Source organism: Verruconis gallopava (genome assembly GCF_000836295.1).
Source record: "Verruconis gallopava strain CBS 43764 unplaced genomic scaffold supercont1.19, whole genome shotgun sequence".
Lineage (NCBI taxonomy): Eukaryota > Fungi > Ascomycota > Dothideomycetes > Venturiales > Sympoventuriaceae > Verruconis > Verruconis gallopava.
The window spans coordinates 155,832-182,496 of record NW_015622155.1 but is presented as its reverse complement, the minus strand read 5'-3'; the positions used below and the strand labels follow the sequence as shown (position 1 = coordinate 182,496).

Here is a 26,665-nt window from a genome sequence, read left to right as displayed (position 1 = left end):
CCTTGGAATAAAGATATCTCTGTGCTAATAGTCGCTAAAGTAAAATTGGAGCTGATCATCTCTTGCGCTTCACTAACTTTGGTCACTTACAGAAGCTCCATATTTAGTCAGCATATACTTGAACTATGAGGGAAGACTGCAAGATATATGGTGCCAATTCACTGCATTGCAGGAGTTTTTTCTGAAGTTGCTGATCAGGCAGTGGGCACTTCCCTCAGCTCATGTAGACCCCTAGAAGACTTCGATGCAAGATTTCCTCGGCTTCAAATATCTGAATATAGAAGCGTAGCGTATTGCAGCGGAGGTTCGAATATTGTTCAAAGAAACTGGCCAGATCTGTTTCCGAACTTACGCGTGTTGCGCATACCAATGCGCGCCTTTGGCAGAGTGCTTCCTGCAGCCTCAGCACGCCGTACGATCAAATTCGAGTTCTTGTTCTATCCGAAAGAGCTTAAAAGAGATCATTTATATGCATCTCGCGCAGAAACATTAATTATTGTGCGTGCGAAATAATTTGAACACGGCCCTAAACTTTGTGGTCCATATAAAGTCGTTGCCAAGCCAAGGTACCGCTGACGAGAACAGGTCTGACAAGGTCACTTGACTGCGATGCGGACGCCGCAGCAGCGCGCTGTTGGTGAATGGGCGATCGAGGTGGGGTAGCAAGGGCATTTTGTAAGTCAAATTTCTCCTATTGACTGGATTAGTAGAGTAGAAAGAGAGGACTCTAGCTTTGACTTAGCCGAAAGAAGTCTCGTATAATAGAAGCACATGGCTCAGAATACCAACAGATGAGCTTAAGCATAATTTGTTTACTATTGAACTGCCTAAATCAACTCGGTAAACGTCATTCATTTAGAGATGGCTCTTAGCTGTTGGCAGGCTTCTCTCGCTAATTCTTGAACATAAAAGACGAAGCTCGCTAATATGCTGATGTCGCAGCTCTCGGGGTAAGCATCGATATTTCTTGCACAAATGAGCCGCTGCCGCAGTTGCAATCGCGTGCTCGCCACCGTTTCCCATGAACTTCGTATTGGATCCGGCCACATGAGTCACACTGATATGCTTGCCAGCCATCATCAAGTTGGAGATGCTGGCAGAATACAAGCACCGAAAAGGAATTTCATAATCCCTCCCATCGCGTTCATCCCATTCCCACCATGCCAATCGGAAATCGTACTTTTCGTGGCCCCCGTAGTGGAGGCAGAACGCCCCTCTGTTTTGAACGACAGCGTCATCGAATCTACGATGATTGCGGATATCAACCTCCGACAAGACGTAGTCTCCCTTGTATCGCCGAAATTGCCCTTGTGCTGCGACATGAGCAACGTGGTCAAGCGTGAGGTTGGCGTACTTTTGAGGATCTCCGCGCTTCACGTTGGAAAAGGTGCCGTAGACGGCTCGGAGCAAGTGATCGCGTATATGCTCACCTTGCGAATACGGGTCCAGCTTTTGACCGTACTCCCAGTAATGCGTGAGTGGCAAGCTCATCCGCTTCGCGACAGCCTGTTGGGGAATTTGTGCAGGTTTGATGATTCGAGGACCAGGTCCGTTCTCATGTCCTGGTTGCATCAGCTGTCCACTAAGATCGGCATAATCCTTTGCTACCTCTGTTGCCCAAGGCACGTCGGGGAAGGAAACCTGCTTGTTGGCCATTCGAGTGCGGAAGAAGAGAGTGTTGCCATGATGCATGTTATCTTTCTGCTTTGGGGCAAGGCTTTCTCCATACTCGGATTGTGATTCTCTACCAAACAACGTCTCAGCGCCACTAAGAAGGCCTAGTATGGCCTTTCCTGAGCAGTCGATATAGATTCGTGCAAAAAAACGACTTTCCCTCCCACTCTTCGCATCACGGGCATCTATTGACACAATCTTGGTTCCAGCAACGGTGGTCTTCATGACAGAATGCTCAAGATAGACTGAAGCGTTTTTTTCGGCCTTCAAAAGTTGTAGGGCGATCAAGTCTCCCGTCGCGTCGCGTTGGTAGACCTCGTCCGTCAGTGCGGACACGACACCTCGTGGGCTTAAGCCAATCTCAATACTCGCATTTCCACCTAAATACGGGCGATCTTGGACCAACGCAACTCGCTCTCCCAACCTGGCAGCTGCCAGTGTCGCGACGCAGCCCGGTAAGCCTCCTCCAACTACAACAACATCAAAATGTCCAGCAATGGTTGGTTCATAGGGCAGACCACGAAGTTGTCGCCTCCATTTTTCTAGCTGGTCATTGCCGTTGGGTGGAGCTTTGGCCTCTTGAGTCAAAAAGATCGCATCACATCGTCCACAGAATCCCGTTAAATCATGGAGTCGTAATATGACATCGCCGGCATTGATCCGCACCTTGCCTCCGAACTCCCAGCTCCAGTCGGCATCATTCGCTCCGAATTCTACACCAAGTACCTCTCCGTTGACAGCAAGCGAGAATCTTCCAGGGTGGTGTCCGGGCACCCAATCCTTAGCGCGAACCCAGACATGATATTCACCGCTGTCTTTGACGCTGACCGAGGTCGTCGCATCAGCTACCGGCACGCCATTCCCATGAGCAAGGAGATATGGCGAACCCATCTCGGCTTCAAATTGAGAATCTATTATCCATCCGCCATAGTCTTTGAACTCTTCTGCCTCCACGAGAACACCAGTCTTCGGGAACATGGCCATGTTGAGCTCACAAATACTGATGTTAAACAGCTAGTAGTGTAAGTAAAGACGGACGCGATTGATTCATTTCTCAATATCGCGTAGGAACTTTTAAGAGGTTGCGATATGAACCAGCAAAATGTTCGGAATCTTTTCATGTAGTAACAGGAGCTTCAAATCCGGACTCGGAATGTTACAACGACGTCCGGCGCCTTGTGTGTGCGACCTTGACACTAGATTTGGATGATTAGTCGTTGCGGCCGAGATGGCCAATTAGATTGTACAGCATCAGAGCCGTAGGATGAATATCCAGTGGATCCATGACCTTCTGAGTGCGGGGTAAAAATGACTGATTTAACGTAGATCTATATTTGAAACGGAGCGTCGTGTGCGAGATGTAACGATGAGGCCAGCAGCTACGTTTGGGGACATCTCATCCGGAGGTCGACCCGTTCTCTCGCTGGAAAGTTAGTTGCCACAAATGATCGGTATGTTGCCGGATATTGAATCGACTAAGCACTCACTTTAGGTTTTGCTCCACAGAACCTCCTTTTGCCGGGCTTAATTGACAGTGCTGCCGCGCTATATGCCTGCGTCTACGTCTCTACCTACGGCGGATGCCGGTACCACATTTTTTCACGAAACGATCTTGGCGTTGTGAAGGAGCAATTGCATTCATGTTGCATCTGTATCGCCAACTGCTACATTTGCACAATTGTCTTGATTTTTCAAAGTATAGAAGGGCCAGTATACCGGGAATAAAACTGGCAAGCCAAGCCGTTCCCGAAGATCTTCCGTGAACGCCTTGAGCGTACCGAGTACAGTCATACTCAGGATGTTCGGGCACGGACGAAGCAAATTAGGCCGGTTCCGACTCTCCATATCCCACTTCGGAATTCGTACGCTAAAAAATGTTGATGCACGACCATTGCCATGTGGTGATCAGAAAAAGCCTTTCTTCAGACGATCCTTCTACTCAAAAGGCAATAGAGAGGAACCTCAACAGCAGCCTTTTCAAACTCAAGTGGCGTTGATATGGTGCCATTGATCCGCCGCCGCGTCGTCTCTCGGCTGCCGTCGGTCCCCACTAGAAGAATCGCCTCCTCCTAAGCGCAAATTTGCGCGAAGAAATTTTATCATGCCACCCAGCGTTGCCATAACCCTGTGCGAAAATCAACTGTAGCGCGCATCGACGATACCGTAGACGGCAATATGCCCTGTAGTCATCGGCTGCTCCCGCTGTGCTTTGAAATGTTGCCGTTCTCACGCCCTTTGACGCCCGAGACCAGGTACCCACTATAACTTTGACCTTAGCTGAAGCCGTGTTCGATACTGTTGGGAGTTGACAAAATTGCCGTTGTCATTCTGATTAGCGGCGTGAAGAATCTTCAAACCTTGGTCACGGTTAAATAGCCTTTCATGATGCTCTCTCAATCCTGGCCGACCGTCCTGAGCTTTTTACTCTTCTCTTTTGTGGAGACGTCTAATTATCCCCACTCGACCGTCCAAATTCGAGTGTTTAAGGTGGCCCCCTTGTAGCTGTTAGATCTCGTTCTTTCTCTTCAGACTCTTTCTCCCCTTCAAAAGGACTGGTGACAGTGTCGGGAAGAACTTCGAAAATGGACGGCAACAGCGACCTCGAGAAGCAAGGGGAGCGGGATGAGAAGAGCCTGGAGACAAGTCGCGTCGGCAGCGACAAAACCTCTGAGATTGGAGAGACTGAGGCGTTAAAGCGTAACCTCAAGAACCGCCATATACAAATGATTGCAATAGGCGGCACTATCGGGACTGGATTATTCTTAGGCTCTGGTAGTGCTCTGGCCACCGCAGGTCCCATAAGCTGTCTCATTGCCTACCTATTTGTCGGGACCATTGTTTTCTCCGTCATGGTCTCCCTTGGCGAGATGGCCACCTACATTCCCGTCGCTGGATCCTTCACAGCATATGCGTCACGTTTTGTTAGCCCTACATTAGGTTTCGCCATGGGTTGGATATACTGGTTTTCCTGGGCCGTCACCTTCGCTCTCGAGTTGACTGCTTCCGGTTTGATTATCCAATACTGGGACTCAACCCTGAACGTTGGAATCTGGATTGGCGTCTTCTGGTTTATCTTTACTGCGGTCAACTTCCTCCCTGTTCGAGCTTATGGTGAAGCCGAATTCTTCTTCGCCAGCATCAAAGTCATCACCATCCTCGGTTTCATGATATTCGCTATCTGTGTCGACTGCGGTGTCGGCCAACAGCCGTATCTTGGTTTCCACAATTGGGTCCACCCCGGTCCTTTCGCTCCATCACTTCTCGAAGAAGTGGGGAATAATGTGCCTCTCGCGAAGTTCATCGGCTTCTGGAGCGTGCTTGTGCAGGCCGGATTTTCCTATCAAGGAACCGAACTCGTTGGAATTGCCGCTGGCGAGACTGCCAACCCGCGCAAAACAATGCCTTCTGCGATCCGTAAGACCTTCTACCGGATCATCTTCCTCTTCTGCCTGACCATCTTCTTCATTGGTTTGCTCGTGCCATATGACAACGAGGAGCTTCTTACTGATAGCTCGAATGCTTCTGCCTCCCCGTTAGTCATCGCAGCCAAGCTTGCTGGCATTAAGGTGCTTCCATCAATCATAAACGCTGTCCTACTCACCGCTGTGCTCTCCGCAGCAAACTCAAATGTCTACTCTGGCTCGCGTATCATTCTGGCCCTTTCCCGCGAGGGTCTCGCCCCGGCATTCTTTCAGCGCGTCACTGCGGGCGGCGTACCTTACGCGGCCGTAGCCATGACCTCAGCCTTTGGACTTCTGGGCTTCATGAATCTCAGCAACAACGGCGGCACGGTCTTCAATTGGTTCCTTAATATAACTGCTGTAGCCGGTTTCATCACCTGGGCCTGCATAAATTACTGCCACATCCGCTTCATGCGTGCACTGCACGTTCGTGGCATGTCTCGCGACGCTCTTCCCTACAAAGCACCCTTCCAGCCTTGGGCAGCGTATTACGGCCTGTTCTTCAATATTCTCATCATCCTTACGCAAGGCTTCACGTCGTTTATCCCTTGGGATACGGAGAGCTTTTTCATTGCTTATGTGAGCTTAATCTTGTTTGTTGTTTTGGCTGTTGGGCACTGGGCGTTGTATAGGACGAAGTTAGTCAAGTTGAAAGACATGGATCTGGATAGTGGTAGGAGGGAGGTTGATGCCATAGTATGGGATGAGCCAGAGCCACGGAATGCGTGGGAGAAGTTTTGGGCTTGGCTGTAACTGGCAGGTGTACGTTTTATTCATTTCCGTCGTAATATGTAATGACGATAGATACCATGCTATGTTTTACAATCACATCGACTTTAAAAAATTGTGAGCCCGCATACTTTTCGACCACTGGGGATAGTTTATTCATTCCTAAGCGATTCAGTTCTTAAGTGTAACGGCATACTATTGTATACTCGTGCATCAGCCGCCTCTCTCACCATACTCTCTCGCCCAGTCTTCAAATTGCTTAAGACCTTGTCTCGAAACACTCGGTCTAATGCTCTTCAAGCTATTGATAAAGTCTTGCATTTGAATCGGACGTATATCATCCATGCTCATGCTGAGCAATGCCTCGCCCAAGCTTCTTAACGGTCCCATTGCCGCATCTTTAGCCAGTGCTGTTATATCAGAGCCGGAGAAACCTACACATTGAATCAGTATTTACGAGCCAAACAGAAGAGATGAGAAGAAAGAGAAGGTGCAAGCATACCAACTGTTAGCCTCACAAGTTGGTCAATCTCTCGCGGTGTCAAATCATGCTTCTGATGCCCCAACAATGTCTCAATCTGCATTTTTCGCACATGGTCCTCAGGTAACGGTATATATTGCCTTCTAACAAATCTCCGCCTTGCTGCTTCATCAATTGCCCACGGCATATTCGTTGCGGCCAATACTAGTACGCGACTTGCGTCTCCTCTCTCTTTGTCCCTGTCTGACTGCTCTCGTCCAGCCGCTGCGCGTGCAAGATCAGACCACTGAATAAGAAATTCAGTTTTGATGCGCCTAGTAGCTTCGTGCTCGCCGTTGTCCCCCCGCGATGAGAGGAGCGAATCGATTTCGTCGACAAAAATTATAGACGGAGCAAGAGCTTTGGCGAGCGCAAACAGTGCTCGAACGAGCTTCTCTGACTCACCTAGGAACTTGGATGTCAAACTAGAGGCAGAAATTGCGAAGAAAGTGGATTTAGATTCGGTGGCTACCGCCCGGGCGAGCATGGTTTTGCCCGTACCTGGGGGGCCAAAAAGCAGCATGCCTCGTGCCGGCTCGCGGAGACCCATGAAGAGATCTGGGCGCAAAAACGGGTATACAACTGTCTCCTTCAGTGCATTCTTAGCAACATCAAGGCCAGCAATGTCGTCCCAATGTACTTCATCACCATGTACAACAATGTCGTTCAAAATTGCCTTGGCTGATGCCTCGTCTACGCCTTTTGGAAGTCGTTTCATAATTCGATTCACTTTTTCTTTCCAGAGACGTTCATCCGGGCTAACGAGGTGATCGTCATCGGAGCTGCGGTGGCCTTTTGAAGTTGGAGACGATGAGGACTCTTCACCTAAGATAACGGGCTCCTCCTCCTGGCGTCTGGCAATGGGCTTCCGTCTCACACGTGCTCCCTCTTCGCGGCTAAGGGCTGAAGATAGTTCCACGTTCGACCGTGCAGGCGAGTTTTCAGAATAATCATTTGCAGAGGCATGTTCCGCCTCAGGCGGGGATGACCTCCTTCCGTGTCTCTTTCTTGCAGTGGCAATTGCATCTTCCGTATTTATTGGAGTTTGGCAAGCTTGAGCATACTCCTTTCGATACGGTAGTTGTACTGGCTCAGATTTCCGCAACCTGTCTCTGTCCCTGGGCAACTTGGTGTTAGCCGCGTTGCTGGGCGAAAGGCTAGTTCTGCTTGCAGCTTTGGCTGCGTTATCAGAAGACTGGACGACGAGGCTTGATGACGAAGCGGGTCGGTTCGGCACCCACGCTTGAGCGGCGGCTTTTGCAGCTGGTACAGGAGCCTTCTGTCGAATCGGGAGGTTCTTCTTCTTGGGTTCGCCGTCTGGTCTTAGAGTCCGCAACAGGCTGCGTTCTTTTTTATCCGGGCTGGGTGTTCTAGAGGATTTGGAAGATATTCTTGAGTTACTCGCGAATGGAGTGAGGCTGGGCAGCTCAGGCTCTGGTAGTGGGGATGTTAAGCTTGTCGTCCTTTGAGCGACGGCACGCCCCTCCTGACTTGCATGTCGTGATGGTAAAGACGGTCTATTCGGCAACGGAGGTGGCCTCGAGATAGCATCGTACGAGCTAGGCGGTACCGTCCCTCCACCCAACCAACCGTCCACTTTCGAGATGGTCACAGGATCGCCACCATTATGCCATGGGAGGCTTCTCACGCTGCTCTCTTTCTTGTCCTTATCCTCAACCTCTTCTCGACTCCTCTTCAGTGCTTCGAGTAAATCCACACGCTCTTTGCATTGCTCCTCCATTTGCCTCAAGCTTTCCATCAGAGCGCGCTCGGTCTCGCTCTTGGGCGTATAACCAGCAGGGAGCCTGTACGCATTGTGGTAGCGAATCTGCTCCAGTGCATTTTTCCAGCTCCGTAAGGCCTCGGCTTCGTTATTTTGTGTCTCGAAATACACGGCGGTCGAACACACGAGGTAACAGTCATCGTACGTCTTCTGCATATAATTGATAGGCTTTCGAGACAACATTTTGAAGCCTAATTTCTTGTTTTCTACTTTCTTCCGTTTTCCAGAGCTTGCCTATTCCTTGTGGCGGGTGTGCAGGCGCATGTTTGTATAGTTAGAGAAAGCGAACTTGGAAAAGAGGTCCGACTTGGGAGGAGGAGCAGTGGGGACGGTTGTAGAATGTAAGGCTGCGTGTGTCTCCAGCTGGGTTGCGGCTTCAGAGTTTAAACGATCTTGGGAACGAAATGCCACATGACGTATGTCCCCATCAACTAGTACCGCAGCCTCACGCTACCACCTTCGAATCGATCACACGGAACACTTTGGCAATCCGCCCATCTCGCTTCAAAACGCTTTATCAACATTCATACATCGTGTCGAACAGCAATGGAAAAGCCAAACTCAGTTGAAATTGTAAATCTTGAGCGCCAGACACGAGAAAAGAATTCAGCGCCGACTCGCCACCGTGCGGAGGTAGGTATTACGTTGGTTAGAAGCATAACTCCACCGTTGTTGTAGCGAAAAGCGCCCTGATGACTTCTTTTTCTTTTCTGACATCGTCCCGTAAAATTGTTCCTACGCACAGGAGAGAGGAAGACGCCGTATCCCGTTGTTTGTCTATATATGCATGTGACAAGGACCAATAGATCCGATATCCAGAGCCCTCATTCGCCATGCTTGCATAAACGGCACAAGAACGTTTCTGGCGATGTCTATATCAAGCAGAAAAAAAACTATTAGAGCAGATCGACGCCCGATGGAGTACCTAGGGTTATCGGAGACATGTCTTGGAACGAAGTGGTTTTGTTCCAGCGACGCAACAGGTCGTGACCTAGCGTAGAATCCGTCCTTTAGGATTCGTTCCGCGCAATGAAGAAAGCTTTTGCCATCTCATACGCCGTCCAGCAGATAGCTGTGCTCGGCATCGTGGTTACAATTCTCGGTTTCAACCCTCTGAAGAACCCTTTCCAACCATCCCTTCTCTTGATAATGGATGCAGCCTCCCAGAGACCCTTTACATTCCTTAATTCCGAGTCCTGCGCAGTTCCCCTGGTCTGCAGCAACGTCTTGATGACATCCAAGGGCGTTGTAATGCCCGCAGCCACACCGCCTGCAATCCCTCCCGCAAAACAATGTGTGTACGGGTCGTATTTGCCAGAGGGATTCAGAAATTTAACTGTAGACTCGTAGACAGTGAATTGGATTGCGGTAAACGGGACAGTCATGGCAAGAGTGGTCGGGTAGGAGACATAGAAGGCACGCAGGCCTTCATTGCGGAAAACGTGCTTCGCGCATTGCGCGACATTGCGATAATGAGCATTCTGGAGTTGCATGCGCTGCTTGATGACTTGAGTTTTTGTTAGCTAAAGATTTCAATTAGATGCCATTTTTGCGGATGTGACCTTACCATCAAAGGGATTCATCAGTGCATCGCTCGCTATTGTAGCCGAAGCGCCGGAAACAGCTGTAGAGAAAGGTAAGTGTCAGCAAATAGAACTGTTTACGAGTGGCACTGGAAACGCCCTACCTGCTGCCAAGGGATGGTGTTCCTGATGCGCACCCGCATTTCCGCCCATCGCATGTTTGACTGCCTCGTATGTTGCGAAATAAACCGCATGTGCCGGGCCTATTTGTCCAATTGTCAGCGCCGCCTACGATGTGCAAAACTGTCAGAACAAACCAGCCCCAAGTACCACACTTGAGACCCCCCGCCAGAGGGTTCGAAATCCTTCTACCCTCGAGATTGTAAGCATGGCATTGCTGATGCCAGTGTACACGGCCGTCGGAGAAGGATTCACGATTTGCATCCGAGTCTGCCGGCATGTCAGTGCGCCTGGTCATCAATCTTGATCAGTCTAGTAAGACAATGAGTTATTACAGACCTTCATCAAGTCTATCGGGTACATGACTGTGTGCTCCTTCAATTCGAGTCTCCATTAGCTCTCATCGGTGCGGATCTCGGTTAAGCGTGTTCACATACAGCGATTCCCGCGAAAGCTCCGGCGGCCATGTTCGCCGTGAGCGAGAAATTTGGCGGAAGTCCCTCATAGCTGGTTTGAATCGTCTTAGCCATTGACATCGGGTGTTGCGTCGGATGAAATAGCTGGACATACTCATAAGGTTCTTCCTCAACTGGCGCAGCCATAGGCCGCGGAGACACCGCTTGAACTTGTGCGGACGCCACTGTATCCGATATAAACGAGCAGCGCTTAGAAGGATGGAATACCGGTCGATGGGAGGGAGAAGCTCTAGGCGCACTTTGAATTGACGATGACCTTGGATGAGATGGCCAAGGTAGGTGTACAGGATGGTAGGTTAATCAGTTGATCAGATAATGAGTTTCAAGAGAACAATGAATTGACTTTTTGGCACTTGGTCGAGAATGGAAGAGCTGCGTTGCGTCTAGCCGGCTATCGCTTAATTCGGAAGACGAAAGCACAGGATGTCGCAGCCTTTTTTTCGTTATGACTGAGAGATTGGAAAGTTTCTCAGGAACTGAAGAAAGTTACTTAGTGGATGCAGGCAGGTTGCCGAACTCGCTGACAGAGAAACCGCATAGCTCTGGTGTTCTAGGCCGCATAGACTACGTAAACAAGATCGCCTAACCAATTCTTCCAAAAAAAAAAAAAAAATATCCGCGCGACTTTCCATACATGATGAAAAGACGGAGACCTAAAATTGCCTGATGCATTGTTCGAGTTCGTGTCTCGTTCATCTAATTAGGCGGATAAGATCGTGATGAATCTTTTCGAGTATCTTTGACATGAAGACCGGAAACGGCTAAAGATGACGCTATCGCAGCTGCTACAACGGCGGCAGCAGCAAATGCGGCCAACTTGAACAATCTTCGCTGTAATCAGACATAAAGAAAGATTGAGAATCTACCACGTCAATATTTTTCACCCTTTGCGAGAGGGGTGCGATGCTGTATTGAGTGTCTGCATTCGGATTCATTATTGTAGCAGATGAAGGGCATAAGTCGCGCTCTATCTCCAGCCATTATTTCCATGAAGTGTTCTGCTTTCAGCTCTTCGTCTTTCTTCTTGATGAATTGTCCACATGAGGTACATATGGTTATTCGAAATTTTCCTATTCGTCCCAATCGGAATCGACGGGACAGATCGCGCTGAGATGATCCTCGTTCACCCATAGAAAACCACGGGCCACACAGAATAATTGAGATGTGATACTCCGTACAGATCTTTCGATGGACCAAGGATTGCATAGTAGATAAGGTCTGCTCTACTTCGGCGAGATCCGAGGGGAACAAGGTGATTCGCTTGCTTAACAAGGTAAAATCTTCAAAGATCTCCCACTCTGAGTTGATGGCCTAGGGTGTGCATGCGAACTTGCGAACGGAATAAAAATGAGCAAAAAAAATAGAGGAATAGAAATTGAGAGGGGCCGATAATGCTTGAGAGGAGTATGCATAGTTATTGTCCATGACTAGGGTATACAGTGTTAGCACAATCGTGTTACATTCTCTTCCGTCCCCTTGCATACCGCCTCGAGCGAAGGTTAGACTATCGCATGACCTCATCAATCCAAGCACGAACCACAGCCCTTCCTTTTAAAAACAGGCGGCTTTTTCCTTGGGCATGAGATCTTGCCTCATGCTATTCACCGCCACACTGAACAGTGCGATGAGATTTAGAATGGGCAGCCTAGGGGTCACGGTTTTAGGTGCGGAAGGTCGGTCAACACGTCAACCTGGAGTCGAATTTCGCCATGAAATAGTAGCCGATTAACTTCTCGCTGCGCACGTACCAGTCGACGTTGAGCACTCGTAACTTCAACAATCACACCTTCCATACCACCGCGGGAAGCTCACTACATCGCGAATGCTGGAAACCCCTGATAGATAGCACAATAGCCGATCAAACCCCAAGCCGAAACCGCCATGCGGTACACTGCCATAGCGTCTCAGATCTACGTACCACTGCAGGGCTGTAGGGATCGAAGACTGTAGATCCGTCGAAAAAGCACTGTTTGGATCAAGGAGTCTATGAGCTTCCATTGATCGCAGTAAATGTTCCAAGCGATGCTCACGCATTGATCCTCCGACGATCTCGCACAGTTCGGGAACCAACAAGTCGAAGCAGGCAACTGTGGATATGTCCGGATTTTGCTGAGTGATTGAGGGAGCCATGTAGAAGGCCTTGATGTCGCCTGGATAATCCGTGATGAAGACAGGGCTTCCTTGACCCACTGTCTCTGCTATGAACTTCTCGTGCTCCGCTTGAAGGCCGGCTCCGAGACAAGGCGAGTGCTCAAAGCTAACTCCCTCGTCTGCCATAGCAGCCTGAAGACGTTCAATGGCGTCAAAGTAGGTGATTCGCGGCCAGGGCTTACCTATAATACCGTTCCATCTCGCTTCTATGTCTGCTGCCTTTGTTTCTTGATGATCATCGAGGTGTTTCTTGGCCGATGCCGAGAGAAGCTGCTCACCCGTCGTTGAGCTCTGCAACCCGTTCACGATGGCGCGAATCAGGCCCTCCACTACGTCCATGATTGCATTCACGTCATCAACGAAACATGCTTCGGCCTCAAGCATGTAGAACTCGCTCAGATGGCGCGGAGTGTCGCTATGCTCCGCGCGAAAAGTTGGGGATAGCGTCCACACCCTGCCAACAGATTGAGCCAAAGCTTCGAGATGCAATTGGGAAGACACGGTAAGGTATTTCTGGGACCTAAAGAATTCTTTTCCCTCCTTTTCTTCCCTCGTCGTGGACACTGCATTATCGCGAACATGGAAGACCTCTCCAGCACCTTCACAATCAGACGAAGTGATGATGGGCGGGTGTGTTTGGACATAGTCCAGCTTGGTGAAGTATTCCGTTGCATGTCGTATGGATTCAGATCGCAAGCGAAGCAGCAGGGCGTTGAAAGGAATGCGGGTGCGTAGATGGGGCAGTGTTCGCAGGAAGTCGGCGGAATGGTACTTCTTCTGAATGGGATAGCTCTGCGTCTATGCGTCAGTTGTGTACGTATTGACACAAGGAGCGGTGCCGTACTTCAGCATCGTTGTCACCAAGAAGCGTCACTTCACTAGCAACCAGCTCATGGCTTTGCTCTTTTCCTGAGGGACTCTTCTGCCACTGCCCGCTTATCTGAACTGCAGCACCTGTGGACAAATCCTTGCCTTGGTCCGGGGTCAAGACAGCCTGAACAGCGTCCAATGAAGTGCCATCGCCAATGGCGGCAAAGGCCACACGCTTCTGCTTCCTGACGGTCCGAACAAAGCCGTTCAAGGTCACCGGACCTTGGGTCGAAAGAGAAGAGGATGCTTCGGCGGTTGACCTCAAGAGCTGTGCGACGGTGGTGGCGGGCGTTGTGGTGCTTATATGCCTCCGCGTGAGCAAATAAGCCCCTTGGTGCTGAGCAACACCGCGGCACCCGACATGTTGCAGTGGCCGCAGCATTTAGCACTGAGTGTGATTCTCTACGCGTGAGGCATCCTCGAAGAGGACAGAGTCGATCCGAAGCGCCACGGAAAGTTGGGCAAGCATGGACCTCAGGGCCAACACGCAAGGTCGCACACGCCCAACGCCAAACCCTGATCCTGGTCGGCGACGGCGGGAGCCTGATTTTGACATCAGATCGACCCTCAAGTTTTCCCCTTCCCGTCCAACCTTCGGAGCGCTTTGCTCTCAGCACAATCCTGGGCGGCAGCCGTGCTAACGCATCCTCTGGGGCCATGCATTGAAGGGGCCATGCACTGAACGAGTCTAGCGCTTCAGTTTTCGGACTTGCGGTCACCGACACGGCTGCCATTCGACCGCCCTACGTTGGGTTCAGTGCGTGTTCACGCGCCAGTTCCAGAGAGCTGGTCCTCGCGATGCTGCAGCTCACTAGTGACAAAAAGAATGGACTATCGAGGCTAAAGCAAGCTCCCACCGGGTGCGGTGTCGATCTTCGAAGGAGCAGGCTCCTCGAAGACACCAAGTGCCTGACGTGCGACGTCTCGTTCGCAGAAATCGTCTCCGATGCCACTGAAGCGGCGACCTCGCAGGGCTGACGGCGCAAATGCCAGTCGGAAACGAGTCCTACCCTGGACTCCCTGAAAGCACCGCGGGCAGCCAAGCGTTTTACAATTCGCATCTTTGTAAGACGTGCGGATTTAGATCATTCTCTCCCGATGACCCGGTATCTGGTCAAGGTGCCGCTGTGTGACCTCAACGTAGACGACCAGCTTGCTCCCGGCTTCGACGCCGAGATGTGCCATCCTGCGCTAACCACGTACGCAGATGAATTAGACCAATGCAAATTTTAGGCCAATCGACCCTATCCAGATCTATGATACATGTCATTGACACTGCTGAGCTCCGGAATATCGCCCCAGTGTAGACCGCTCACCACTTAGAGTCCTTCGATTGTAGAGAAGCGGGATCGTCAGCAGGGATGCGCTGAGCTGCGACAAATCAAAAGTCGAAGGCTTGACTCCGCAAGCCTTGGGGCTGTCTGCAAGATGCGGCGATGATATCCCAGAGATCTTGAGCATCTCGCGCTAATGCATGAATCTGCAACTTAAACCATCACAGCCAGGCCAGAGAATCGTGCAGCTTTCCATTCGTAGCTGCCCTCTACGCTGTCTCGCTTGTTCCAGCTCTACGAAGCATGATGATCCTGGTTCGAGACAAAAATACGTTGCTTTTTCCTGTTCATGAGTCGTTTGACCCGGAAATCTGGGGTCAGGGCTCGCTTCAAGTCCTTGTCTCACTTCTCGATCGTGAGCACCAAGGGCGGAACACAGATCTCGCAGCCATCGAGAGACAATTTTTAGCTGCATTATCGCCAGCGCCACTTGTTGTGGAGATCGTCGGTTTGGACCGACACTTTTTTAACTGTTCTCTCCTTGAGCAATCCCAATCCTGCGTCAGCAGCTCTCCAGCTTGCGCCTTGCCTCGTTCAGCTTGCACGGGCACCCACATTTGGAGCCGTCGGCCTTCCCAAAGGTATTCATAGCCTCAAGGATATCCCATCCCACGCGGATCTTTTCATTGTAACTCGTCCTCCCGGACTTATATATTCCCATTGTCACAAGTCGCATCCACCTTGAAGACCTCCCTCATCCTCACTCTTCCACAGCTAGCATTAGTTGATCTTGAATCAAGATGCCGCAGAGCAAGCCAAAGCCTTCCGAAATTGCTCTGGAAGCAAAGCGAAGGTATCTTCCCGCTCTAGAGAATTCTCCCCAATGGCGAAGTTATATGTGTGGTTCGTGTCTGATCAAAGACACCGCCGAAGTGCCCGTCACGCCAGACAAGAGACGGTATGGGCGGCCTCGCGTTACAGTTGAAGACAGTGATCCTGTTAGCGTTGTCATCGGCGCAAAGGCCTATGGATCCATAGCTCTTGTTAACACGGCCAACGAAAAGAAAGCGGGCGGTGATTGGGAATCAGGCTTCACTGCCACTGAAGAATGCTTGGCTCGGAGAAGCACTCTTGTTCACGCTCTTATGCACAATTATCACGAAGGTGGCAAAGCAAAAAGCTTTTATCCAATCCCTCAACGGGGAGCAATATACTCGCCACATGTCGGTACGTGCTTACACAACAAAGCTCGGTAACTACTAATCGCTGTTTCAGTTGTATTCAGAGACGGAGAACGTGGGATGTATCGGCCGTACGATCAGTATCAAGACATTGCAGTAATCTCGGTCGCTCCTATACGAGGGCCGCGGCTAGATGTGACGGGAACCGATTATTCTTTCCCCGAAGAACGAGAACTCATGGAAAGCAAGATGAAGGCCATTTTACGTACGGCAGCCTGGGCGCAAATTCCTCGACTCTGTATCGCGGCTTTCGGAATTGGTCCCGTGTTCAAAAATCCAGCTCGCATAACGGCACTTATGTGGATGCAGCTCCTCTTTCACGACCAGGAATTCTACGGCGCCTTTGAAGATATTGTTTTTGCCATAGATACGTCCTCATCGAGCGCCTCGAAGACCACACAAGCAGATCTGGACGCCTACAGAGAGGTTTTCCACCCTAGCAATGTAGTGCCAAGCCAGTATCGCACTAGTCATTTTAACTACGAATGAATGAACAAGCTGCAACACCATGCGTGGCGGGGTTTTAGAGTGTGGGTCGGAATAGTTCTAGGACGCAAAATTATCATTGTTTCTTTCAAAGCTGCGCAGTGAGCCAGGCACGAAGATTTAACAACAGGGGTTCATTGGGGGACAAAGATCAGGCGTTACGCGGAATTATCGCTAGCTTTATACCTTTTTAGCATAGTCTTTGCAGTACAACACATCTCGGCTGCTGGATTGCTTTTAGGCTCCGCAGAGCTGGTAATGATGAAATATTTGTCACAATATTTATTCCCCATTAGCAATCATCGAAAGTGTGAAGTGTAACGTCTGAGAGTGACAGAAGATGGTACGCGGTGTGAAATTATCATTGACGACTTGCATGATTCGATCACCAGATCTCGCACACGAGGGTCGTGCAACAAGTGGTCGGCGATGGGTGGGTGTACGACTTCTGGTTGCTCGAAGCATCATGCAGCATGCAGCATGCAGCATGCAGCATTCAGGCTGTTTTCGGCGTCTTTCCCACGCCCGGAAGGCGGCAATCCCGTCAAGTCTCTCATCATTACCTCTAGCAGGACTATGCATTTTGGTCGACGACCGGTGAGGGAGAGAAAAGAAAAGGGTAGACCTCGCTTTCTAGCATGTTACGTCTGCATGTGTGGATGGAGTAGGCTGCCCACACATCCACTTTGGTTCATCAAGAGATTGCCAAAGTACCGCTGTCATGTCCCTCTGGCTTCTATTGGGGCTCCATTTTTGAGAACCCTTATAAAAGAGAAATCGCCCACTCCGTCCCTCTGAAGCTCGCCCTTCGGAGAGGATCTGCGACTTGCAGGATCTGGTGGCTGAGATTTGCGTTGAAAACAATCTGGCCCATGGGGGCTAGTTCTACGGCGTCCCGGTTTTTTCTCACAACGCTGAAGATCAACGCCTCGAATGGGCTCCAGCTCTCTCTCTCTCTCTCTCTCTCTCTCTCTCTCGTGGCACCCTGCAGATAGTGATCTGCATCTTCTCCTCGGAGTCCTCCTCGGAGGCAGGTTGAGTGCTTCAGGGTTGTACTGTTGTGAACATTCAGCAGGTGTACTAAGAGTTTCAGGTCGCAGCTTTTGGTGGTTCTTTTTGCGTCGATATGCAATGATGCACTACAAGTTTGAGGTTTCCTCTTGAGACAAAACTTATCTTCCTTTCGCTCGACCGTCTGCGCAGAAGAAAGCTGAGTGTTCGTAAAATCCGTCACTTGCGACGCTGTGCGTTCCCACAGCCATCGTGGTCGATGGGTACCATGAACAAGGATAGATTTGGCTTCCGATAAGCGAGTTCCGACGACATGGGATGAAAGTATTCCTTCCTTTTGACTACGTACACCTTCTCTACGCTCTGTAGAATGTCACTTTGTGTCTGCTTGCGTGTATCATTTTGGATTAGGATAGGGCAATTCCGCCCACGAATGGCCAGATAAAAGATCGGCTGGTGCCGAAATGCAGCGCACAAATCCCACAAGGGCTTGGCTCACTTGTCAAGATCGAGGTTGCTTGCCGCAGGCGCATAACATGCACAAGGAATGTTTTTGCGGAAGAAATCAAATTTGAGGATCAATTGACGCAAAGCTGAAATCGCCCTATCAGGATTTGCCAGATGAAAGGAGAGAGCATATCTTTACATTTACAATACAGTCAATCATTGGTCATGATCGAGATCTCGAAGGCGCCTCTGTCGCGCAATTGGTTCTCCTCGTGGAAACCACAATCAATTTTCCTCTTTTGATTCACCATGCACAGGAAACTACCGATGCAGTCTTGCAACCCTGAATCCGAAAAAGCAAGCCTCTGATGAAACGTGAACCACGCCAGCACCACGAGCATCTCTATTTGGTGGTCTAAAGTTAGCTTTTGAGCCCGCTGTTGCGTAACCATAGCAGGGCACGCGCTTTCCTAAAGCATCCTCATAGTTCGACTTGTCATCTTCTAACGGGCAACTGTTCTGCCTGTCTCTTAAGGATCTGCTCCTTCTCGTACTCAGCCACTCGTCTTTGCTTGAAGTACTTCACCTGTTCATAGCTATCAGTAAGCACCATTTGCATTGGCAGTTCGTGCGAAGCTAAAGAATGTGTGCGTTTTTGCAGAACGTCCGATATTCCCATACATATGATTCGTACAAGTGCTTACAGCCCACCGTCTGCCGACTTGCACGGCAGGAAAAGGCCAGCCTGGAGTCTTTGACGGTGTAGGCTTATGGCTAGCCCTTTACGGCTGAAATTCGAATAGAAATTTCGGGAAAAAAATCTTCAAAGAGCTGCTGACAGCGGCAAATATGTGACAAGAAACGGATGGATGGTAGCTCTGAAACATGACACTTACCCAGCTTGTAGCGCAGTTTGCTTCGAACAACTGATTTTCTTTCCCACAAGCCTTGATTGCGGCATCCTTTTCCTTCAAGGCGTCTAGGATGTTGTTGCGGTCTAGACACTGAAAGAACACATCTCGTGAATCCCAGCACCTAACGCGTTTCGAACGATCCGGAGCTTCGTATGCACCATCCTTCGATGATTTTGCGGATGACGTATCGCCTGATCCCCAAAGCCAGCCCATTTCAGCTGCGATGGAGCTCTCCTAAGTGCCAAGATCTATCTGTACTTCCAATCAGTCCACAGCATTTCACAGTCAATCGCCCCGCTACATGCATACCACGAAGGGAGCGGAGCGGTTTCCAGGGTCGGATGGATGCAAGAATCAGATGATGGGTGGTGGTGTTGGTGTCTTATGCTGATATAGAAAGGAATGTCCCTCTAAAGCGGCCACCCAGAATGGGAAGTACACTAGCTTCTTCTGGACGAGTGGTTTCCGAAGTGACCAATCTGTACGTGCCTGATCGTGACCATCCAGCGTCCGTCGATCGGAACACCTTCCCTTGACGCACAGCGCGTAACACACAATCCATTTAGAAGACCTCGTCGAACATTGCTGGCGCATATTCACAGGCGCATCTTCCATCTGCGGATCTTTGTCCCTATCGTGAGCTGCTGATGAGCACGGTCCCTTTGCGCGCAACGCACCCTAAAGGGTTATGCCACGAAAGCAGAGAGTTAGAAGACCGGGCTCTCTCACAGACCTACAACCGCTACGCATACTCACACAGATCGTACTTTTGCAGGTAGCATATTATGCGTCTGCAGCAATATTGATCCTTTTTACCGCACTTGTGGCCGGAAGACCAGTCCGACTCGATCTTCTCCTCAGCTGGCACAGTCTCAGAGGCGACACAACCGTTGGATGGACGCTTGGCTTGGTGTGGATGCTTAACAGCCTTTTCACGTAAGGCCTGCCCCTATTATATCACGGTTAAGTCTTGTTGAATATTGGCTGAACAAAGGTCTAGCGTGGTGCCCATACTCCTTCTCGTTGCACGCTCGAAGCTCGTTCTTGACTTTGCATTAACCATCCACTTCTTGCATCTCATTGTCACATCTTTATATACACATGCCATACCGTCCTACTGGTTCTGGTGGGCGCTTCAAGCAGCTAGCGCGGGCTTGATGGCAAGTCTCGGGATCTGGGCATGTCAATGGAGAGAGCTTCGCCCGATCAGCTTTGGCGGACGACCGATTCTGCCAGCGGTAGATAACAGTGAACAGACTGACCCAGAGGCTGCCGATAACGGTGAAGGTTTCGTTCGAGGTCGTGGCCGAGGAAGAGGCAGAGACGGCTCTGGCGTTTACGAGATGGTGAGCATATCTGAACAAAGCGAAAGCACTGTTTAGAAATGGGAGATAATGTATAACTACTGGAGAAAAGAATCTTTGCATAGCAAGGCGTTTTGCGGGCATTTGTATGATCTCTAAGGGTATTTAGCGAAGACCACAGAGTGGTAGAGACAATGTTAGACGTTAGTTACGTCATAGAATTATGAATTGCTAAATTCGTAAACCATGAGGAATAGACCACAGCCTGAAGTGACGGCGGCAGAATGGGATCGATACAAACTGGAGAAGAGGACATATAAAGGGAAAATTATGTTGATAACGGGAATAACCAAGCCTGCTGAGGGTCCAGAAGAAGAGACTGGTAGTTATAATGCCTTCGAGAAATTCTTCTTTCAAGTAATTGCATTGGTTTCATCCTATCAATCCTATTGAAGGTTACAGAGGATAATGATCACGTGAATCGACTTCGCTTTATATAAGCAGAGCCTGAAAATCCTTCGCTGATTGGTTTGATACAGTCACTCCAGCATCTCAGAAAAAACATTACTTGAAACACTCAGAGAAATGAAAAGACTGACACCGCGCCGAAGATAAGAGACTTACTTAGGAATGATACTAATCTCAAGCTTGAGGTGGAGTGCCAACTAGAAGCGGCTGTGTTCTGACCTTCATCAGATCACGCCATAAGGCTTTAAGCAAAGTGATGGCAGCCGAATACGGACGCTTTGCCAACGATGATGTAGGATCTGATGATGAAAACCCATCACCGTACCCTGCTCCCAGCTCTTCATATCCGTATTTCCAAACATCAGATCCTGCACTACGTGCGGCTTACGCGTATGGAGATCCGAGTGGCGGATATCAGTACCCAGACCCGACAGCGCTGTACGGAGTCAGCCTAGCTCCATCCTCACCTCTTGGGAATCGCGAAGTTGTAGAGGAAGGAAGTGAGGAATCAGCAGAAGATGTCTTTAATGAAGACGAATCAATCCAGAGGGATTTAGCCATAGCTCAAGTCGCTGCCGATCTTACCAATGCCGAGAATGATCCGGACTATGAAAGCCCAGTCGATCTGAATGAGCAAGACAGTCAGTCAGATGAAAATATTGACTTCATTGATACAGAGTCTCGAACAAGACGTCGCGGTAGAGGTGGTAGAGGTAGAGGGAGTAGGGGGAGACCTCGAGGGCGCGGACGTGGTTCATCCTTTATTTCGCGTGCTTCCCCCGCACGAAACCGTGGCAATGCTAGAGGTCTTGGTCGTGGCCGTGTTGCCGAAGATGGGAGACGCGGAGGTTCACAAGGAAGGAAGTACGGGCCTAGAGCTATGGCTGAACCTACGGCGGAGTTCAAGAATTACAACGCACTCATGAACAAAGCTTACATAGCTGAAGACTATGATGAAGCTCTCAGGCAGGGCCTCGAAGCTGTCAAGGTCAATCCTGAAATGTTTCACGTTCACGCCACTATTGCTGAAATACTCTTGCGGAAAGGTCGCAAGGATGATGCGCTAGGAGCCCTCTACGTTGGAGTTCACGCCACGCGAGACGAAGGCTCGTGGTGGTATGTGATTGAAAAGCTGATTGAACTCGGTGGTAATAGCAAAGAGACAAGGCAACGATTGCAAGATTGTTATAGCTCGCTCCTCGATATGGATCCGGATAACTACAAGGCTCGTTACGGTCGGATGAAAAATTATATGGCAAGCGGTCAAAAGACGCGTGCAAGAAATGAATGCCTCAACCTTCTTCATCGCAATCCACTCGATGTCGATACATTACAAGTTCTAGCAGAAATTTGCTTCTCTATCGAGGAGCCAGCTATAGCCGCTCCATCGTTTGGGACTTTCTTTGAGCTTTCAGTAGCTCAAGGTGGTTCAGATGATGTTGAATTAGCTTGGAAGCTATTGGATATCTACATGGATATACTTGTGCATTGCTCAGAATGGGAAACCGGACTCCACAAGCTTCGAACCCTCGCTCGGTGGATATTAAATCGAGCCGATGAGGAGTTCTGGGACGCATGTGACGATGATAGAGAGTGGGATCTGGATGATGAGCCTCGTAGAGTTGAGGTTGAAAAGTTTACACCCGGCCGATATCCTCTCGAGACTTATGGAGAAGGGCTACCAATCGAACTTCGAGCAAAGATGGGACTGCTTCGCCTAGGCATGGGCAGTAAGTACCATGCTGAGGCACTGGTAAGTGCTTTGCCTTTCCCGAATGCCGTCGCTTACCAAGATATCAGGACCATTTTGAGTATTTTGAGCCAGAGGACGACTCACCCGATGCCTACGTATACGAGTATCCAGACCTGTTTCGCGAAATCGGGGATGCGCTGCGTGAGGAAGAGCTGCACCAGGATGCATTGCGCTTTTATGAACCAATTCAGCGTCAGACACAGAGCATTGATTCTCGTTTCTACTTCGACATTGCCATCTGCTACCAGGCACTTGGACGAGAAGAAGAAGTCAAAAGAACCATGGAGGCTCTTCGTCTGTTCAAGCGCGGAGCTCGAGACGCCAATTTTTATGTTGGCTTGGCCAAGCTGTACCAATCGCAAGGAAGGGAGAAAGATATGCAGTATCTAGTACGGCAACTCAGACGCATGGGGAAATCTGACCTAGTCCTAGCGGCAGGTTTGCCTTTGCCTCGAGGAACGACTCGAGCTGAACGTGGACAGACAGTCGCCGACGACGATCAAAGTGAGTCTGGCGATGACATCAGTCACGAAGGAAGTGACTTTCGTCCATTACGGGCTAGATCAGGACGAGTACGTAAAGATAAACGTCTGGAGCGACAAAAGTTTCGAGAAGGTGTAGTGAGAAATCTCTACGACCAATTACTTGAGCTGAGTAAAGGTTTGGCAGACCAGGATCCAGACGCGGTCACAGATTGGACCAATCTTGCCGATCAGCTCATGGACGAGTTCAAAACTGAGAAACTTTTTTTCCCAAGAGAACGTGCCACAAAGTTTACGGGATTTGAAAGATGGCAAAGGACCGTCACCGTACCAGAAGGTGACGCTGTCTTCAGAGAATCTCCAGACAGCGAGAAGGAGGTACCACAGTTTTATTGCAACATTCACTTTGACGAATGGCTTGATGTGCTTTTGCAGCTTGCATTGCAGCATGCTCGCAATGGTCAGAAAGATCTCTGCTGGGATGTCATGAAGACGGTTCAGTCGGCCAATATCTTCTTGCATGAGCCAGAGCGCATGCAGAAGAAACGGAATGTATCACTTGGTAAGTTGTTCGCCGGTATGGTAGTTCGAAGGCGAATGCAGCTGATTCACATTCAGCCTGCGCTCTGATCCTCGGAGACGAAAAGCAGCTGATCGAGGAGGCAAGATGGTTCATCAAGCAGTATCCATATACGGCGGACTCGTATAGGCTGTTCAGCGCTCTGAACCGCTTCTGCAGAGGACCTATCACATATTACAACTCGGGGCCCGAGCAAAAGTTTGTGCTCCGTGCAGTCAAGGCCATGGATTTTTCGCTGCTGCCCCCGGAGCACCGGGAAAGGTTTGGCTTCACTGATGGCGACCGCTCCAAATGGACTGAGCCGGCGCCTGAAACAGGGAATCCACATAACCTCACGGAACATGACCCCACTCTGCTTACCCTTTACGGTCACATGATGTTTGTGGCAGCAACTTATTCGTCCGCACTCACCTACTACTTCCGTGCGTACGTGCTGCGCCCAGACGACCCCGTGTTAAACTTGTGTATTGCAGTCGCCTACATCCAGATGGGCTACAAGCGGCAAGCTGAGAATCGCCAATACCAGATTCAGCAGGGCTTCAGCTTCCTTTATCGTTATTACCATCTGCGTACGAAGGACGGAGTTGCTATTAAGATGCAGGAAGCAGAGTTTAACGTGGCACTTGCGTATCACACCCTAGGCTTGCAGCACCTGGCTTTGCCTGCGTACGAACGCTGTATCGCGCTCAGCGAAAAGGTTCAGCAAGAAAAGTTTAGTGCCCACGCCAGTGATAAAGGTGTCTTCGTGGAGGACCTTGCTGCAGAAGCAGCATTCGCAATTCAGTGCATTCTCGCCATGGGAGGTGATTTCGGAGGTGCTCGACGTATCACAGAAGAGTACCTTGTGCTTTGATAGGCTTGAAATCACACGCTGATTAGCGGTGGAAGTGATTGCTTCAGATGGATCCCGTCTTGGTTGGTGGGCCTCAAATCTGTGACCTTGTGTTGCTTTGCCATGAAAATACGGCGCAGCGACCGATAAGAACTTTGGGCGCGGCCTGCGGCTGTAGTTATGACCAATGATATTCCCTCTTCAAAGCGCTGTATGACTAGACGTTTGCTCGTAAGCAGAAGAGCGAAAGGGAGCTGGCTTCCTGCGTTCCCCTCTAGGCGGAGATGGGCGTTGGTTGAGAGACTCATTAAAGACAAAAAATTTTTCCTCAGCTTTATCGAATTGAACAAGATGTTATAACGCGTCCTTGCTAGTCGCTGTCTGTGGAAGTTGGAGCCACACGAATATGGTTAAGGAGCACTACCAACGTCGGGGGCTCAATTTCATGAGTACCTCTGCATATAGTCAAAAAATACGGCCACTCCGTTGTGAGAAGAAGGGCAAGATTGAGAAGAGGGTGGTGCATGAGGCACCCTCGAGCCGAAGACCCTCATAGATTGGAGATGGAAGGCTTCAACGCAAAGCGTTCTCAGATATTGCTACCTCTGGACCAAATAATCGGGTATAGGGTTGCATGTGGGAATGGATAAGAGAAAGCTTTCATTGAAACGGGGGATTTTGAGTCATCGTGCGGATGTAGATGACAAAAATGAGCATCTAGCTCGACATCTATCGGAAAATCCAGTATCAAAAAAGAGGAAGCCTCAATGTTTAGAACAACGAAAAAGTAAGAAGTCCAAAAACACACATCCTGGGCAAAAAGACAAAAAGAAACGACGTGGACAAGGTTCGAACTTGCGCGGCCGAAGCCATGAGATGCCTGAAATCTTATTGGAGTTCAAGTCTCACCCATTAACCACTCTGGCACCACGCCCATCGTAAAACGATTCACCAAATCGGCGGAATTTCTCGGAAAATTGAGCTTTTTGCTATTATAATACTCTACACTCTCTGAACTTGCAGTAATTTTTGGTTGTACTCTTGCATTTCAGACTTCTAACCTTTTTTTTTTTTTTTCTTTTTCGCTTAACAGCTGGAAGTCGGTCTCTACCTGCACGTTCAGCGATCCACTAGCTCCTGATTAGGTTTTTCATCGCTAATTATCCCCTCAAGCGGACAATGATCGCTTCTGAGAAAAGTTTTGCCAGCCGTTGGCCGCATTTATCGTAAGGGACTAGGCGGAAGCGAAAGGTGTTCGCCATACTTCTCATGGCTCTCTCAACTTTATCACTCACAGCATTGGACGCATACCTCGATATATCATTCAACAGATGGCTCTGCCTCATTCTCTCCCTCGTCTATGTATGCGCTCTTCGAAACCATGGACTGCTTTTGCTCGTAGTCCTTGCCACCAGCGCCCTCATCCTCATGTTCGACAAAACGTCTACCATCGGCGAAATGACCAAGATCATTTGTGAGCTGCCCCTCGGTCTCGGCTCAGTGTTAGCATTCCTTATTGCGGATCGTGAATTCCAGACCAAACACCTCGCGACTTTCACCACATATGTCAATTTCGCAGTTTATGGCAACATTGGTATGATGGTCGGTACCCCCGCAGATGGTACTCTTCGAGGAATGTGCTGCAAAGTTGCTTGTCTCTCGCTATTTGTTTGGATTGTTCAACAAGGCCACCGCAAGGGGTGGAAGACTATCATGGTTCATGACAGATTGTTTGTTTTCACCGCGGTCAGCAAATCTTGGATTTTTGCCCACGCAGTCTATAGATTCGTTCTTCTGACCTTGCCGTGCTTTGGGTCCGGACGAAGGCATCGTCTTCTAGAGCTTTACTCTCTAGGTCTGACGTATGCCCTGTCGTTCGGTTCAGGACTTCCATTTGAATATTGCTTTGGAATGGCCGACACGTTGGTTGTACCCACAACCGCTGGATGGTCTGCTATTGCGACCACTTTCGACCTTATCCCCCGCGATAGCAAGACTAATGGTTTGGCATCCAACCGCGTCGGGACTACTAGCGACATTTGTTTAAGCGTTCTGTGCTTGGCAGTTGCAATCTTCGCTTGCTTCAAGGTGGCTACTACGCCACATCGGAACACCACTGGCATCTAGCCGAGTATCTTGCAAGTTGTAGAGCTGGGAAATAAGCTGCAGATGCTCCTGATGTAACTCAATACCGTCACTATTTATAAAAAGTTCCGTGAGGAGAAAGGCCGATGAACGATTGGCGATCATCAAGCGAAGAGAAATCTGCAGTGGTATTGCCGAAGTGCCTAGTAGGACAAGTACGATGAGAAAATTAATGTAGCCCTGATTGAGCACACCATACTTCCAGAGCTCTCTCTTGTTCATCTTGCCTTTGATCCTCAACTTGCCAATCATCACCTTCTCTGCATGCTCACCAATTAGCACATTGAACTTTGACAAACGTTACCTTAACGTCAAACCCTGAACCCGACTTTTAAAATGATTACGTCTGTCTTGAGACTTT

General features: G+C 49.6%; 9 protein-coding genes and 1 non-coding gene across 11 annotated transcripts; 5 read left to right on the top strand and 5 right to left on the bottom strand.

Annotated features, from left to right (window-relative positions):
* Positions 1-720: 720 nt before the first annotated feature.
* On the bottom strand, positions 721-3,185 carry PV09_05863 (uncharacterized protein). Its single transcript, XM_016359422.1, has 2 exons — positions 3,162-3,185; positions 721-3,097 (listed from the first exon to the last, which is right to left on the bottom strand). Exon 2 carries the CDS (start codon positions 2,656-2,658, stop codon positions 856-858), a length of 1,803 nt encoding a protein of 600 aa, XP_016212671.1. The 5' UTR covers positions 2,659-3,097; positions 3,162-3,185; the 3' UTR covers positions 721-855.
* A 747-nt stretch (positions 3,186-3,932) lies between these two features.
* PV09_05862 (uncharacterized protein) lies at positions 3,933-5,979 on the top strand. The gene has a single exon (XM_016359421.1). The coding sequence runs from the start codon at positions 4,257-4,259 to the stop codon at positions 5,886-5,888; it is 1,632 nt and encodes a 543-aa protein (XP_016212670.1). The 5' UTR covers positions 3,933-4,256; the 3' UTR covers positions 5,889-5,979.
* On the bottom strand, positions 5,889-8,527 carry PV09_05861 (uncharacterized protein). The gene is made up of 2 exons (XM_016359420.1): positions 6,367-8,527; positions 5,889-6,298 (listed from the first exon to the last, which is right to left on the bottom strand). Exons 1-2 carry the CDS (start codon positions 8,348-8,350, stop codon positions 6,078-6,080), a joined length of 2,205 nt encoding a protein of 734 aa, XP_016212669.1. The 5' UTR covers positions 8,351-8,527; the 3' UTR covers positions 5,889-6,077.
* Positions 8,528-8,714: 187 nt separating this feature from the next.
* Positions 8,715-10,846, bottom strand: PV09_05860 (uncharacterized protein). Its single transcript, XM_016359419.1, has 7 exons — positions 10,441-10,846; positions 10,308-10,377; positions 10,210-10,245; positions 10,008-10,140; positions 9,855-9,953; positions 9,735-9,791; positions 8,715-9,674 (listed from the first exon to the last, which is right to left on the bottom strand). The coding sequence occupies exons 1-7, from the start codon at positions 10,470-10,472 to the stop codon at positions 9,178-9,180; spliced, it is 924 nt and encodes a 307-aa protein (XP_016212668.1). The 5' UTR covers positions 10,473-10,846; the 3' UTR covers positions 8,715-9,177.
* A 311-nt stretch (positions 10,847-11,157) lies between these two features.
* On the bottom strand, positions 11,158-13,898 carry PV09_05859 (asparagine-tRNA ligase). Its single transcript, XM_016359418.1, has 2 exons — positions 13,342-13,898; positions 11,158-13,289 (listed from the first exon to the last, which is right to left on the bottom strand). The coding sequence occupies exons 1-2, from the start codon at positions 13,747-13,749 to the stop codon at positions 12,120-12,122; spliced, it is 1,578 nt and encodes a 525-aa protein (XP_016212667.1). The 5' UTR covers positions 13,750-13,898; the 3' UTR covers positions 11,158-12,119.
* A 1,259-nt stretch (positions 13,899-15,157) lies between these two features.
* Positions 15,158-16,493, top strand: PV09_05858 (uncharacterized protein). The gene is made up of 2 exons (XM_016359417.1): positions 15,158-15,868; positions 15,917-16,493. The coding sequence occupies exons 1-2, from the start codon at positions 15,442-15,444 to the stop codon at positions 16,369-16,371; spliced, it is 882 nt and encodes a 293-aa protein (XP_016212666.1). The 5' UTR covers positions 15,158-15,441; the 3' UTR covers positions 16,372-16,493.
* A 2,762-nt stretch (positions 16,494-19,255) lies between these two features.
* PV09_05857 (uncharacterized protein) lies at positions 19,256-20,442 on the top strand. The gene is made up of 2 exons (XM_016359416.1): positions 19,256-19,676; positions 19,741-20,442. The coding sequence occupies exons 1-2, from the start codon at positions 19,429-19,431 to the stop codon at positions 20,120-20,122; spliced, it is 630 nt and encodes a 209-aa protein (XP_016212665.1). The 5' UTR covers positions 19,256-19,428; the 3' UTR covers positions 20,123-20,442.
* Positions 20,443-20,580: 138 nt separating this feature from the next.
* Positions 20,581-24,975, top strand: PV09_05856. Of its 2 annotated transcripts, XM_016359414.1 has the most exons (3): positions 20,581-22,265; positions 22,313-23,309; positions 23,366-24,975. In XM_016359414.1, the coding sequence occupies exons 1-3, from the start codon at positions 20,769-20,771 to the stop codon at positions 24,178-24,180; spliced, it is 3,309 nt and encodes a 1,102-aa protein (XP_016212663.1). In that variant the 5' UTR covers positions 20,581-20,768; the 3' UTR covers positions 24,181-24,975. The 2 variants fall into 2 exon arrangements, with proteins under 2 accessions (XP_016212663.1, XP_016212664.1); XM_016359415.1 differs by having other exon boundaries at positions 22,313-24,975.
* An 18-nt stretch (positions 24,976-24,993) lies between these two features.
* Positions 24,994-25,093, bottom strand: PV09_05855. The gene has a single exon. It is a non-coding gene; the product is annotated as a tRNA-Ser (tRNA).
* A 135-nt stretch (positions 25,094-25,228) lies between these two features.
* PV09_05854 (uncharacterized protein) lies at positions 25,229-26,530 on the top strand. Its single transcript, XM_016359413.1, has one exon. It carries the CDS (start codon positions 25,429-25,431, stop codon positions 26,284-26,286), a length of 858 nt encoding a protein of 285 aa, XP_016212662.1. The 5' UTR covers positions 25,229-25,428; the 3' UTR covers positions 26,287-26,530.
* Positions 26,531-26,665: the final 135 nt, after the last annotated feature.

What these genes read in the sequence shown, in the direction of transcription:
- PV09_05863 (XM_016359422.1), bottom strand. Translation starts at nt 2,658, where the DNA reads ATGGCCATGTTCCCGAAGACTGGTGTTCTCGTGGAGGCAGAAGAGTTC.
- PV09_05862 (XM_016359421.1), top strand. Translation starts at nt 4,257, where the DNA reads ATGGACGGCAACAGCGACCTCGAGAAGCAAGGGGAGCGGGATGAGAAG.
- PV09_05861 (XM_016359420.1), bottom strand. Translation starts at nt 8,350, where the DNA reads ATGTTGTCTCGAAAGCCTATCAATTATATGCAGAAGACGTACGATGAC. An exon ending in ACTTGTGAGGCTAACAGTTG is followed by an intron (nt 6,299 to 6,366) that starts GTATGCTTGCAC and finishes TTCAATGTGTAG; the next exon opens with GTTTCTCCGGCTCTGATATA.
- PV09_05860 (XM_016359419.1), bottom strand. Translation starts at nt 10,472, where the DNA reads ATGGCTGCGCCAGTTGAGGAAGAACCTTATGA. An exon ending in GAGCTTTCGCGGGAATCGCT is followed by an intron (nt 10,246 to 10,307) that starts GTATGTGAACAC and finishes CTCGAATTGAAG; the next exon opens with GAGCACACAGTCATGTACCC. An exon ending in ACACCATCCCTTGGCAGCAG is followed by an intron (nt 9,792 to 9,854) that starts GTAGGGCGTTTC and finishes CTTTCTCTACAG; the next exon opens with CTGTTTCCGGCGCTTCGGCT.
- PV09_05859 (XM_016359418.1), bottom strand. Translation starts at nt 13,749, where the DNA reads ATGCTGCGGCCACTGCAACATGTCGGGTGCCGCGGTGTTGCTCAGCAC. An exon ending in TTGGTGACAACGATGCTGAA is followed by an intron (nt 13,290 to 13,341) that starts GTACGGCACCGC and finishes GCATAGACGCAG; the next exon opens with AGCTATCCCATTCAGAAGAA.
- PV09_05858 (XM_016359417.1), top strand. Translation starts at nt 15,442, where the DNA reads ATGCCGCAGAGCAAGCCAAAGCCTTCCGAAATTGCTCTGGAAGCAAAG. An exon ending in AATATACTCGCCACATGTCG is followed by an intron (nt 15,869 to 15,916) that starts GTACGTGCTTAC and finishes TCGCTGTTTCAG; the next exon opens with TTGTATTCAGAGACGGAGAA.
- PV09_05857 (XM_016359416.1), top strand. Translation starts at nt 19,429, where the DNA reads ATGCCACGAAAGCAGAGAGTTAGAAGACCGGGCTCTCTCACAGACCTA. An exon ending in ATGCTTAACAGCCTTTTCAC is followed by an intron (nt 19,677 to 19,740) that starts GTAAGGCCTGCC and finishes ACAAAGGTCTAG; the next exon opens with CGTGGTGCCCATACTCCTTC.
- PV09_05856 (XM_016359414.1), top strand. Translation starts at nt 20,769, where the DNA reads ATGGCAGCCGAATACGGACGCTTTGCCAACGATGATGTAGGATCTGAT. An exon ending in AGTACCATGCTGAGGCACTG is followed by an intron (nt 22,266 to 22,312) that starts GTAAGTGCTTTG and finishes CCAAGATATCAG; the next exon opens with GACCATTTTGAGTATTTTGA. An exon ending in GAAACGGAATGTATCACTTG is followed by an intron (nt 23,310 to 23,365) that starts GTAAGTTGTTCG and finishes ATTCACATTCAG; the next exon opens with CCTGCGCTCTGATCCTCGGA.
- PV09_05854 (XM_016359413.1), top strand. Translation starts at nt 25,429, where the DNA reads ATGGCTCTCTCAACTTTATCACTCACAGCATTGGACGCATACCTCGAT.